Source organism: Sceloporus undulatus, chromosome 5 (assembly GCF_019175285.1).
Source record: "Sceloporus undulatus isolate JIND9_A2432 ecotype Alabama chromosome 5, SceUnd_v1.1, whole genome shotgun sequence".
Classification (NCBI taxonomy): domain Eukaryota; kingdom Metazoa; phylum Chordata; class Lepidosauria; order Squamata; family Phrynosomatidae; genus Sceloporus; species Sceloporus undulatus.
In genome coordinates, this window is record NC_056526.1 from 149,982,809 (window position 1) to 149,997,577 (window position 14,769).

Here is a 14,769-nt window from a genome sequence, read left to right on the forward strand (position 1 = left end):
TGTTTATTTATTATTTATTTACATCTCCCCAGTAGTTTTGATTTAAGTGCAGTGCCTTTCTGTTGTTTTATGACTCTCTGTAGGTGTTTAAAAGGCTACAGAAAGCCTTTAAACCACATCTGGAGTTACAGCAATACATTTTCATAGTTTAATCTCAATCAATGCCCAGTATGATGGTCATATATGAGCCTTTGCTGCCATTGCTTAATAATGTAGGCTTTCAGATATGCTTTGTGTTCAGAGTGCAGTGCAAGAAATGCCATGCTTCCCTGGCAGCTGCACAGAATGATCTCATTCCTCATCAGCAGAACTGTGCCTGAAATGAGCTTATGCTTACAGTTGCATGAAAGTGATTTCTCTGTAGTGTTTTATAATTCAGTTTATAAGAAATAATTGACTTTCAAGCTGCACATTGCCTTTACCTTTCTGACACTCTGAGATAGCAGTTCTTCTCAGGCTATCTGATTTGGAGATTAACAGATAGTTCACCTCCCCCCAATATGCCAGGGACCGTGACCACTGGATACAAGTGTGCCTTTCCTTTTTGGAAACATGCCAGAAACCAGCACCAGTCCAAGGACCTCCACTATGAGTAGCACTGATATATGGGGTATTTGGTAATAGCATTTTTATTAATGTGGCAGTACAGTATAATCTTTAGGCATGATCCAGTTTACTTTAACAATTTAATGCCTTATGGTTTCAGTATCAGCATGCCATCCTGAATATACCTGATCCTGAAGGGTTAAGAAGGGTCTGATCCAGTTAGTATTTATGTGGGAAAGAACTAGAAATCTGCAGATGGGTCTAGGAAAGAAGGCTGCCAGAAACTCCAGAAAATCTCTGCGACTCAGAGTTGACAATACTAGACTGGATGGTCTGGCTTAGTATAAGGGTGTTTTCCGTGTTCCTGGTAGGCTGACTTGTGCCCAGTGTGTTTGCTGGTCATGAAAGGATGATTATTTATCATAGTTTGAAACTCATCTCTCTCTTTTTTTTTTAAATGAAGGATCAAGCATGAATAGCTTTCACTTTAAAAGAAAAATATACCAGATCAATTGGCTGTGTGCATTATAATTGGTGGGATAACAGTGTATACACCAGTGCTTCTCAGACTGTCATGGGAAGAACTGCAGCAGCCCCCCCCCCCCCCATGTGCTAGGGACTGGACCCATATTTTTGGCCATTGGCTACAATTGCTTTTTTCTTTCCTGGTAGCATGCCAGGACTGGCAGCCGGTGGCTCAGGGACTGGCACTGGTCTAGTGATCACCACTTCAACTAGCACTAGCATACATGTTTTGGTTTCTTATATTGCATGGAATATGAATAGAAATTGCTTAGCCTGATCCCTTAGCAAAAGATGGGTAAAGTGTGCCCCCCCCCAGGGTGTTTTTGTGGCCTTCATCCCTGGCTCATTCAGATCATCCTTTTTCTACCCCACCCCCAAGGTGAAATGCCTTTCTGAAGCATTCGTGAGTGCAGATTCACCTTTCAAATAGATTGCAGGGTCCCACTGTACTCCAGCCTTTTAAAACATGGTTTTTCAAAACCATAAAAGTCAACTTCCAACAATTTCTGGATTTGGTTCCCTTTGAGGGTGAATTTTGACAGTCCTTGTGGCCCTCAGAGCATCCACGAGCATAAAAATCATCCCTGTTGAAGATGATTGATTCTGCCTTCGCATAATGTAACTATATCAGAATACTTGGGAGTGGAATTTATTTTGTACTTCATAGAGTTGGAATGAATCACAAAGCTGTCTCGTCCAAGCCCCTGGAATACAACACACAACGAAAGCACTCCCTGGAGATGGCCATTCCCACCTCTGTTTAAAGACCTACAAAGCAGGATAGTCCATTATCATTTGAAGCAGTTCATTCTGATATCAAACAGTTCTTACAATAAATAAGTTCCTTCTAATGTTTCCTGTAATTAAAATCTGTTGTTTTGTCTTTGGTCTTGAACATCTTCTTCATAACATTTCTTTCATATACTCAGAGTGGCTGTCGTATCATTTCTCAAGGATCTCTTCTCCAAGTGAAACATCCTCATTTTTTTTTTTTACTTTTTCCTCATAGGGCTTAGTTTTCCGACTTTTTACCAGTTTGGTTGCCTTCCTCTGGACACATTCCAACTTGTCCTTGAACTGTGGTGTTCAGAACTCAGCAGTATTCCCAGTGAGGTCTGGCCAAAACAGACTAAAGTAGTACTACTGCTTTCCTTGATCTGGACAGCATACCCCTCTTGATGTAACCTAGACATGCATTGGCTCTTCTGCTTGCTGCATCATATTTTTCACTTATGTTTAACTTGCGGTCTATTAAGGCCCTTATAGCTTTTTCTCATATATTATTTTCAAGCCAGGTTTCACCCATCCCATAGGCTGAAGGGGAACCATTTTTGGTTTTTGTTGGTCAACTAACTACAACTCCATGCAACAGTAGCATCATCTGCCTTGTATAGGGAGCCTTGTTAAAAGTCTTACTAAAATCAAGATACAATAAATCACACAATTATCTCTTGCCTTCCCAAACTGTAGTGTTAGCATCAGAAAACTGGCCTATATAAATTATTCATCTTCATCTGGAATCTAGTTATAATAATATTGGGCAGTTCATTTCTCCCTTCCTGCTAGAGAAGATATTTGCAGAGGAGTTATTTCTCATGCTAGAAGATCTGAGTTTGAAAGAATAGTACATTTGTCTTTGCTTGTACTTTGGAGGCAAGGGACTGATACAGTGCTGCTAAATTTATTGCAGACATAAAGTCTTTATCTCCCAGGAATGTGTGCACATGGCTACTTTTCTAAAGAGAGATGACCAAGATTTCAAAAATAACCAAAACATCCAATTTGGACATGAAGGAACAGTCTAGCAAGATTTAATCTGTCCACAGCTGATATTGATCTAGTTCAGATGTACTGTAATAGAAAAGCATGGTTGCCTACTGTGTGATCAAGCTGATATGAGCAGTACACTTGTGTCTGTCTCTTCTCTCCCTTCCTCTTTCATGTCCGTAAGGAAACCACAACCTTTTGCTTCCCAACATCTAGGTCTTCTTGAAACTGGGCTTTGAGATCCTAGCTTTTTCTGAAATTATAGTTTTAGAAATCAAAGTTTCCCTGAATTTCAACACAGTGGAGAACTGTAGTTTGTTTAAAATGAGGGGCAGATCCTTTCAGACTATTCTTCTTGATGTATAGGAGAAAAAAGGGGCAGGAAACCCATATGGCCCAAGACCCGTGACTTGTTCAATATTAGCAGACAGGACTTCTCACTGCATCTGAGATAGGCTGTGATGTTCTGTTGAATGAAATTACTCTTCTGTGTTGGTTTATTTTAAAATTCACAGTGGGCATTACTTTGCAGCTTTCTTGATTAATATTTCCAATGCAACTTCTTTCTGTTTATACCCAAATGTAATAGTATATGCTTCATGATGAATAAGTTAAGACATTTGCTGCAATTTATTTTGTTCTTGTCTCAGGTTGTTCAAGGAAAGAGATAACTGAACACTGGGAATGGCTTGAACAGAATTTACTACAAACACTGTCTATTTTTGAAAATGAAAATGACATAAACACATTTGTCAGAGGAAAAATACAGGTATTGAATGTCTTGTTGGCACCATTATCTATGGGACTAGAAAAAACTATAATGTAATGTGTGTCTATTATGAGGAAACACAAATTAGTGTAAACAGCCATGTCAGTGTTATCAATTAGCATACACAGGATGGGATCCAAATCACATGGTAGCGGCTTCTCTTAGCTCAGTAGGATTTTACATGCTATCTTACAACAGAAACACACACACCATATCACAGATATTTTTGAAATAAAATTGCAAAAGCAAATGTCCAATAAATCTTCACCGATAATGCTATTTGAGATACGCTTAAAGATTAAAGTCTTTTTGATATAACTAGTAATGTCTTTTGTTGCATTCAATTCATGTTTGAACTATGGACATACAGATTAGTAAAACTTTCCTTCTGTAAGAAAAAAAAACCTTCTTAAACATTTTTCATGGATTCCCTCCAGTCTCCAATCATAATGAATGGGTTAATACTCCATGGAAAGTATAAGGCTACTAGGAATGAGTAATAATATATCTATTGTACCTGATATTGCTGATGATGTGATGTTTAATGTTATACATTTGATGTTTGTTGTTTGATGCTACAAATGAAAATAATGCCTGTATAGCTGTTTTCAATATTGTTGGTTTTTTTATAAAGATTTTTTAAAAATAATCTTTCCAAGCTTCAATGACAGTGACAGAGAAGGTATGGCTCAATGTGTGTAGTTGGGCTGTAACTCCATTATACTAGCTGAGGCTGATGAGAGTTGCAATCCAAAATCATCTGGAGGGCCACCCATTCATTTAATAATGTAGGCTTTGTTGTGCAGTACTTCACACTGCTTTGGTAAGTGGATTGGGATAGTGGGTATGAGTGTATTTTCTTTCTTTAAACATGAAGTATGTAGATGGTTTTAGAGTGGGCTAACCTGTCATGTGTGATCCTCTGCTTTAGGGCATCATTGCAGAATATAACAAAATTAATGGTATTAGGGAGGATGATGACACTGAAAAATTTAAGGAAGCAACAGTGAAGTTCCACAAGCTGTTTGGCATGCCAGAGGAAGAGAAACTGGTGAATTACTACTCTTGCAGTTATTGGAAAGGGAAAGTCCCTCGTCAGGGCTGGATGTATCTCAGCATTAACCACCTGTGTTTTTATTCTTTTCTCATGGGACGGGAAGGTATGTATGAGGAATTTGTGTATTTATCAGCAATTTTGTTGCGATATAAAATAAGAAGAGTGTTCTAAAATTGGTGATGTAGAAGAGTACACATAGAAAAGTCTGCTTCAGTCAACATTCATGAATTTGGTGTAATGCAGACACTTGCAACAGCACAGCCTGATGTATTTTGTCCCTTCTGCAAGAATTTCCCATTAGTTTCAGGTGTGAAGCATGTTACGTCTGTGCAGTTGTAGCTGACGGTTTCCATATCAGTGGATTAATGAATCTTGTCTAGGATTTAGGGGATACCCAGGATGGCAAACACTATCTTTAAAACAGCTGGTTGGACAGCTCTTTTAAAGTTCAAACTAAGAACAAATTCTCTATGTCACTGATATGAGAGCCACCACTATTTCTGTGCCAATCTGAAATAAGGTTTTAGGCATTATTCTTAATGCTTCAGTGTTAACCTGTTACGCAAAGTATTTTGGGGTATGGGCACATTCTATCACTGTCAAAGACAAAGCTTGGGGGGGAAATGACTGTTTAGACTATAAAGAGTTGCCATGCTGGCTGAAGGATTCTGGAAAGTACCATAACTTTTTTCAAGTCCTCCTAAAGTAAATACTAGGCTCTTTTCAACTTTGTGTGTCAAATGTAGCCCAGAAAGAAGCTACATTTTTGGTACGTTTGTAACTATCATTGAATGAATCATTTTTGCTCCAGTTCTAAGATGCAATTGCTAGAAAATGCTATATTTGTCAAGTAGCAGAAATGATATGCAAACATGAAATATTGACAAAAGAACTAATCCTTATTCAGATGATAACTCTGCATATGAATGACGTTAGTTTCAGCTTCAGTATAGGTGGCAGTGAGTCAGATTCAAACAAGTCCAAAGCCTTCACCACCTGTGCAATCATTCTGTAATGTTTATACCTTTCAGCTACAGGATTCATTGCACCATCCCTGACTAGCACCTGGTTCTTCATCATCTACCATGGGAATAGTTATAGACAGTCCCATGCCCATGATCTGTTGTGAATGCTACCGACAGTGTGTTTTGGTTTTTTAACTTTGGGTGTATGAAGTAAATACATAGTGCCTTAGTATTCCTTCCTATGTGTTTCATAATAGGTTATGTGGGGGGAAATGTGATTAGTTTATTGGTAAGACAAGATAGCAGTACCAAAGAACAAGCCCTATTAAAAAAATAGTGAGACTTCTGAGTTGACATTCAAAGGATTGTACCAAAAAAATACTAAAATTTGATAATTGTATAAATGCATAATTAATGTATATTTGTTAAAAGGCCTATGATTTTTAAAAAACAGTGCTCTTTGGGTTTTTAAACTACTGAGTGATCTTTGTCTCTGCTGAAGCTTTTATTCCTTTTAATTAGCCAAACTAGTCATCCGGTGGGTTGACATCACCCAGCTCGAGAAGAATGCTACTCTGCTTTTACCAGACGTGATCAAAGTTAGTACAAGGTCCAGTCAGCATTTCTTTTCAGTGTTCCTCAACATCAATGAAACATTTAAACTAATGGAGCAACTTGCCAACATCGCCATGAGACAGCTCTTGGACAATGAAGGCTTTGAACAAGACAGGTCACTACCGAGACTTAAGAAGAAGTCCCCTAAAAAAGTATCAGCATTAAAACGGTAGGTTTTGGAGCCAGTATGTTTTCAGGAATTTTTTTGTATTGCAAATGCTGTGTGAATTGTACAGCTGAAACAAACCCTAAATAGGTTTAACTCTTCCCAGTTACACTCACCTTTCTTGGTTGTGGGTAGTGAGGAGACTTATTTATTGACATCTGTGTGTATCAATGTGGGAACAATTGAGGAGGAGAGGGATCCTTGTCAATTCATCTAGATGGCAGGGGGCTGAGGATAGAGCAGAGGTAGGCAAATTGTGGTCCCTGAAGCTCCCCATCATTTCTCCAAAACAGCACATCCAGCCCCCAATTTTATAAAAGCTGGATGAGTTTTTGGGCAATTGCAGTCTTCAAGATAGAGGATGTTTCAGTTAGCATCATGCAAATGCTAACCATACTGTCTTGAGGGATTCTGCAGACTGTGTTTCAAAAAGGTAATTTTTCTAAGCACTGCTGTCCATTGACAGTTGCAGGCAAAAACAGGATCTTCCTCCCACTTGACTGGCCATCTCATCTGTGCTGCAGCACCTTTCATTATCCTTATTTTAATTCTCTCCCTTTTATTTATTTCTCCTCTACTATTTCAACTCACGTTTTACTATAAACCATGGTTTTACATTATAAACTGTTTTGATTGCAGGCCTATTGAGTTTTGTTCCAGTCTTCCTTGTTTTATTGGGTTTTGTAAAAATGTTACTGCATAAAGTTTCATGAACACAAACAGCACCATGCATATAACAACATTCCCAATTTTCCTTACAGGCAGTTCCCTTGAATGGAGTAGAACACCAGTAGAATCAAGCAGTTGAAGGGTCACAGCTTGAAGCTGATTGAAATGCAATGTCAGTGCTAGTGTCCACAGGGCCCAGTTCTATGAATTATTCATAGCCATCATAACTATATATTTTTCCCATGTCAAAGATATCTAATCTCTGGATATCTGGGGGTGGGGGGAACTGGAAGGTATTATTATGCCTGGTCTTCCTAGTGGGTTTCCCATAAGCACCCACTGACCACTGTGGCAACAGATTGCTAAAACAGATAGGTCTTTGGTCTGATCTAGTTCAAAGGCCTCTTCTTGTGTACTTACATTCCCTATACAGGATAGAGCCTCTGGTTACATTACCTCACTTACTGGACATCTGACCTGTAATATGACATATTGCTTATGACAATAACAAATTATCTTCTGGTTTATTTTACTGTTAAATGACAATTTGTAAAATGCTGTACAGTTGGCCTTCCTTATCCACAGATTTCTTATCCACTGATTCAAGCATCCACGGCTTGAATTCAAATACCTGTACAAAGAAATATAAATTCCAAATAGCAAACCTTGATTTTCCATTTTATATAAGGGACACCATTTTGCTCTGCCATTATATTTAATGGGACTTGAGCATGCACAGATTTTGTTATCCATGGGGGATCCTGGAACCAAACAACAGCAGATAACAAGGTCCCACTGTAATTTAGTGTTTTGCAAGAAGGTGCCTTTATTGAACTTTATGTGTATCAAGAAACTGCATAGTGAAATGGTATAATACACCTTAATATTGCTACCTACTAAGGAAACTGCATGGTGAACTAGTTGGTGTGTTGGACCTAAATCTGGGTTCAGATTCAATTAATCAAAGATTAATATTCTAGATAACCTTGGAAAAGATTTTGGACTGATTGTAGAATAAGTAGCCATGATGGCTGAAGGATTTGGGCATTGTAGTCCAAAAATTAACTTTCCCAAGCTCTGGCCTTGTAGAAGCTGCTATCTCTCAGCACTAATACTCAGTCGGTAAAAGAGCAAGAACATACCTGTGTCACAGAGTCATTGTGAAACTGCAAATAGGAATTTCATAAAGCGGCTTTGTGCTTTAACCATTTGTGTGACCCCCATAAGCAGTGTGAAATTGCTTCCAGGAGAATGAGTGGAGATAGGAAGACTCATTCTCTCCCTGCCCCAATCTAGCTTTGTTCTTCTGTTGGACGTGGAGGGATCGCTTTGTCTCCTTCTTGTCCAACTTAGAATCACGCCCTGAAGTGCTGCAGGATGGTAGAGGAGTCTGGGAACCCTCTCTGCCTCTTCCTCCAGATCATTGTATTTCTATCCTGGTTTCTATTCTTAATTACTTTGCAGAAATTGTGTGTTTTTAAAAAACCCACAATTTCTGCAAAGTAATTAAATGCACCAAATATGATAAACTTTAGCAATGAACTAGCCACTCCCAGATTTTAATACAGTCAGCTCTTCCTTTCCACAGGCTTGCCATCTGCAGATTGGAGCTTCTGTGGATGGCCCTACCCCATTCTCCTCAATGGCCACACTCCTCCTGCATCACATTGTTCACTCATGTTCAGCTTGTGATCTACTAAGACTCCTAGATCCCTTTTGCATGTACTGTGATCAAGCCAGGTGTCACCCATCCTATATCTCTGCATTTCATTGTTTCTGCCTAAGTGTAGTATCTTGCATTTCACTCTGTTGAAATTGTAGATGTCACCATCCCCTTTGAAAACAGGAAGCCAGCCATGAGGGAGGCCAGAGAACGGAAACATCAAAAGTACACCCCTCTGGCTGAGGTCCTGAGACAAAAGGGGTACGAGGTCTCTGTCCATGCATTGCTTGTTGGAGCCCTGGGTGCCTGGGATCCAGCAAATGAACCTGTGCTGAGAGTCTGTGGAGTGGGAAAGCGCTATGCAAAACTCATGCGCAAGCTAATGGTGTCAGACACCATTAGATGGTCTAGAGACATCTACATTGAGCACATTTCGGGCCATCGTCAGTATGAGGAACCAGCTGCAGTTTTGGTAGAAAAGGAGCGGTGAAGCTTCAGTCTTCCTTTTTTCCCTCCCCTTTTTTCCTCCCCTTCCTTCCCTTCTCCTTCCCTTTTTCCTCTTCTATGATATGCAACTGTTTGAATATATTAGTGATTGCCATTGGTGATTTAAAGTAAAGGATATATATTTTGGTCTCCTTAGTATGTTCTATTTTATTTTAAAACTGTTTTAACAATTTAACACATCCTAGGAATGAAATTTGCTTATATCTAATTTCTCTATATATTATCATACTATTATGTATTTTTATTTGCAATTGCATTCTTTGGACTTGATATATATTACCGATTGGTCTATGTTAAATTGTATCTTTAAATATTTTCTAATAAAACGTTTAATCTTGCATTTCACTCTGTTGAAATTAATTTTGTTAGTTCCCAGCTCTCTAATCTGTTAAGGCCATTTTTTCTCATAAAATGAGCTTGTAAGTGAGCTATGATTATAGTACTTAGGAAATGCCACCAAGGTATCTCTTGTAGAAAATCCTTCCCATCAATTTATTATTTCAATTTATTCACATTGTACAAAAATAAATAAGTGCATATTTATCTGAGCTGTGAGAAGTTCACTGAACTTGAAAATGAACCTAGAAATTGTGAAATACTCTCTTCAGGGATCTTGATGCTCGAGCCAAAAGTGAAAGGTACCGGGCCTTATTCCGCCTTCCAAAGAATGAAAAACTGGATGGACATACAGATTGCACCCTGTGGACCCCATTTAATAAAATGCATATTTTGGGCCAGATGTTTGTCTCTACAAATTACATCTGTTTCACTAGCAAGGAAGAACATCTGTGCAGCCTCATTATCCCACTTCGAGAGGTTGGTATAAAATCTGTCCATTTTTACTGTACTGCTTGTTGCGACTTCATTTCTAGACACCATCTCAGCTCTGAATTCAATCCATTTCTTTTCATATTAATAAGATTATCTGTATACTTTACAGAAAATTAGTGTGGCTTTCTTTTACAGCCATGAGTATTTCCACAGTTTTGAACTTGCTGCTGCTGCTATTGTTACTATATAATCTATATTATACTCTACAAACAAATAGATTCCGGGGTAGCTGTGTTGGCCATGCAGCAAAATACTAAATACACATTGCAGTGATTAGGCCAACCAAATAGCACAAATTATGTCACAGAAGCTTTCGAAGTTCACTGGCTTCATCAGGCTAAGATGTTTAAAATCACACAGAAGAAGAAAAGTGATGATGCCAGACACAGGTCAGCATCTTGCTAGAGATATTTGCTTAAGTTGGTGTTTAAGGTGGTTTTGAAGAAGGGTTAATGCAGGCTGAGGTCCATGCAGGCCCTTGACTCTGATATGGTCACTTTTCTTTCCTTGTATGATTTTAACATAGTTGTCCTATGAAGCTAGTGAGCTTTAAAAACTGGTATAATGTGTTTTACACCATTTGATTGGCCTATTAAAGACATAGTTGCAATGCTTATTTTAGAGTGTATACATTGAAAGCAGGGGTGTGGAACTGTGGGAGGCTAGGGGGCCAAGTTAGCACTTTGGAGAGTTGAACCATACAACCATACCCCCAACACAAAAAAATCCAAAGCATTTTTGCCCTCAAATATCCTCCCAATGGCCTCTAGGGGCGTGAGAATATTTCCACCATGCTTTTACGCCCTCTGGGCCATCTTAGGCCCAGGAGAGGTGTTTTTTTCAAAACAGAAAGTGACCAAAAGTAGCTTCCAGTATACTTCTGGTTTGAAAAAGGGCCTTTCCTGGAACTAAAATAGATGAAGGAAGGGGAAATAGAGGGCATCTGTGAGCAAATGAATATGGCCCTGAGGGCCACAAAACTGTCCCTGAAGCCACATGAAGTCCATAGGCCACACTTTGCACACCCTTGACCTAAAGACTCACAGTTGAGTCTATGCCATTTTGGTGGACAGTCTGATAGACATAATATACAATGACAAAGGAGATAGGGTGGGAAAGGAAAATAAATTTTAATAACACTTTTTCTGTTGAATTAGAGTAATCTTTATTTAAATGTGGCTTTCTTTCAATTTAAACAGAGAGTACTATTAATAAAATAAGAATGGCAGTCAGGACAGAGAAGGTTGAGAGAACATAATTCAAGTAACTAGAAACTGCATGTGATCTTTGAACATAACAGGATGTTAAATGAAAGAAAAACTTTCAGCTAATCAAATATTAAAACTCTGTAGTAATGCCTGACCAAAGATCATTACTTTGAAAAAACTGTTCACTGAAGCTAAACCTCTGTGAGCCGAAACTCTATTACCCTGAAGTCCTAATGCAATTTTTATTACTTCTGATAAACAATCTGAATGTAGTGGTTTAAAAATCTCATTCATGCTCTTGAGAGGGGGCTTTTCAGCATCTTCATTTCATTTCATTTATTTATTTATATTTTAACCCATGGTGCATGAAAAACTACTGAAATTATGATATCACAACCTGACTTAATTATGCAAGAGTTTTTATTAAGACTTTAATACAGGACCATAAATCAGAGATACACTGCGTGTTTACATACAAATGTTGCGGAGTTTTGTCCTCAAGTTGAAATCACAAGAGAGCAGGTGATGGGAAAAATACTTTAAATGAGCTACTCTATAGCCGCAACTTGTTGGAGATAGTAAATATACGATGCTGAGCAGTAGGCTGTCAATATATGGTAGTCAGAGTCTGGAAATATAACTTCTTTGTATGACAACTTCTTAAATACAATGCAGGCTGGGGATTCTGGAGGTTATAGTCTCTGAAGTAACATTTCTAAGCTTGACTACTGCTTTGTGACATCAGCTACAACGCTGAAGCTTGCCTCATTGCTCAACCAGTTTTATTAAAAATATCTCATTTGTTTACATAGATTTCTTAAAAGTTTGATAGAAGATGATCCTTGGAAGAGCTGTGCTGCTGGTAAATCAAAATAGCTCTCCTTCAAAGTGAGATTTCCTCAGTTTTACTGAATGAAGTAATATTATGGATCTGCACATTCCTGGGAGAAATTATGCCATGTCTCCTACACCAGTATCCCTGCTAATAAAACCATTCAGAATAGGGAGGTCTTTATTCAGCACATAGCACTGATTATTTAGTATTTTGAGACTGTAACTCTTGGCCAGTTCCAGTATGATACAGTAATACATACACTGGAGGATTATAAAAAAGAGGTGGGGAAATCTTGGCCTTTTCACAGTACACAATATTAATACAGTAATTCTATAATTCTATTATTGTACTTTAACTGCCATCCTTTGGAATCCTGGGGCTTATAGTTTGGTGGAGCACTAGAACTATCTAGCTGAGAAATCTAAATACTCTTCCCTAAACTGCAAACTCCAGGATTTCATAGGATGTCTTTATAGCACTTAAAGTGGAATCATGATGCTATAATTGTGTAATGTGAAAGGGCTCAAGATACTTTGGTTCACAGATGCCTCCAGCCACTGTGGCCAATGGTGAGGGCTTATGAGAGTTGTAGTTCAAAATATCTAGAGACCCAAAATTTCTCCACTGGTGTTACAAAGTATTTAATATCTCAGGCTTGTGGACTCATGAAAAGGAAAGGTTAGAACATACAATGTGTGTATAGGGGGGGGCTACACATTCGAAATAACACTATTACCCATTTGTTTTTCTTTTGTTGTTTCTATTCCCATAGGTAACTATTGTAGAAAAGGCAGACAGCTCTAGTGTACTGCCTAGCCCATTATCCATCAGCACTAAAAACCGAATGACATTTCTCTTTGCCAATTTAAAAGACAGAGACTTTCTAGTGCAACGAATTTCTGACTTTCTTCAGCAAACTACTTCCAAAATATACTCTGAGAAAGAGATTTCTGGAAGTTACAATAGTTCAGATGATGAGGTGAGTATATAACAGAACCCTTTCCGTCTTTGAAATCAGTTCAGCTGATTTTGAAGTCATCTCACATTTCATATTCCAAAAGTTTGTTTTTGTATTTATTTATTTATTTATTTATTTATTTAAAAAACAACCTATCTCTTCTCATAGTTAAATGCAGGAAGACATGTATCCATATTCAGAAGGTATCATCTTGTTTGGAAAGTTGCCTGATGCTGGTGTAAGCAAAATGCCAACTATTGACTGTTGAATGTTTGCCAACTTGCAGATAAAATACACGGCAGTAAAATGTGCCATGATGGAGAACATGTTAAATTACAATAATTAATTATAAAAATCAGTTTGTCTGTATTGCAAATGCAAATTAGTTTGGATAAACTACCAAGACTGAAAATGTTAAGGCATAGTAATCTAATTTGCCAAGTCATAAAACCAGGCTCTGTAGTCAGAATTTTAAAACATGGCAGTGAGCCATTACCTTTCTGAATCAGATGACTTTTTAGACTGTGCTATTTTTCATTAGATGTGTGCTGTTTTTAAAAAATGTGATTGATTTATTAACAGGCTGAAAGTATAAACACTTTCATAGTCTTGAAAAGGTCTCAAAGGTTATCAATGGTCCCTCTGTTCCTACTTTTGGCTCAATATGGCTATGAGGTTTCTGTCAGCAGTTACTGTGAGTTTGCACACAGCCTGAAACACTCCAAGTAAAATCCAGTGCACCAGTCATGTATGATAGTCTCCTAAAAGTGGAAAACAAGAATGAAAGAGGGGCGTTGAAAGAACCAGACAAACCAACAATAAGTGACAGGGCTGCTGTATTTACTGTTGTAGGTGAGAAGTTATGAAAACCTAACACAGAATGAAGTATCTGTGTCAGAGCCACATTTAAGACATAGTGTTGCCTGAGGCAAAATGCAAGTGAGTGCTTGCCCTCACTCCCACCCCATCTTGAGACGCCAACTAGACTGATCATTGTAAAAGCCCTGACAATACAACAGTATCTTCCACTTCAACTAATGGTGGTTCTTTATCTTAGGGATTGCAACATAGCCCACATGGCCTATGCAGTTTTACCCACCATCAATGGCTCTCTTCACCTGACCTTTGCTTCTTGTCCCAATTCCTGCCCAGCATCAACTGCTTCACATGGTCACCTCATTTTGCCTAATGGTAGGGCTGGCCCTGGTCATAGTATGTGTGTTAAGGTAATTCAGCTTCAGATTACTTGGGCCAAGACTATAATTCCTCCACTTAGTGTGGCATTTATATGCTTTAAAAAAAAAACTTTGAAAAGTTCAGCGTGCTGTATTACCAGTTTTTGTGATTTAAATGTGAAGCGGCAGCAGCACATAGCATGATGTGCTACAGATAACCTTCTCTACCCATCTCAATTACAATTTGAAGGCTACAGTTCCCAGAATCCCCAGTTAACATGACCATGCTAGCTGTGGGATTTTGGGAGTTGTAGTCCAAAAGCATACCATTTCTATGTTCTCCTTAAAGCTTTGATGTGGAAAGGCTGTTTATTTCTCCAACAGACATTCTTCCTTCAGCTTCTGTTTTTCCCTTGCTAATTTTTCAAACTTGGTTACAGTGTAAATCCCATTGTCTCAGCACCACGACACACAAGATCAAGGTGACTGAACCACTTATCTGCCACTAAAAAT

At 38.3% G+C, this 14,769-nt stretch overlaps 1 protein-coding gene across 1 annotated transcript in view; it reads left to right on the top strand.

Annotated features, from left to right (window-relative positions):
• The window catches only part of TBC1D9 (TBC1 domain family member 9), a 70,714-nt gene that overhangs the window by 33,153 nt on the left and 22,792 nt on the right, over positions 1-14,769 (top strand). The window contains exons 3-7 of the mRNA XM_042469753.1: positions 3,489-3,607; positions 4,539-4,767; positions 6,152-6,413; positions 9,858-10,065; positions 12,896-13,102. Of these exons, the coding sequence (XP_042325687.1) occupies positions 3,489-3,607; positions 4,539-4,767; positions 6,152-6,413; positions 9,858-10,065; positions 12,896-13,102 (1,025 nt within the window). The remainder of the gene's footprint in view (positions 1-3,488; positions 3,608-4,538; positions 4,768-6,151; positions 6,414-9,857; positions 10,066-12,895; positions 13,103-14,769) is intronic.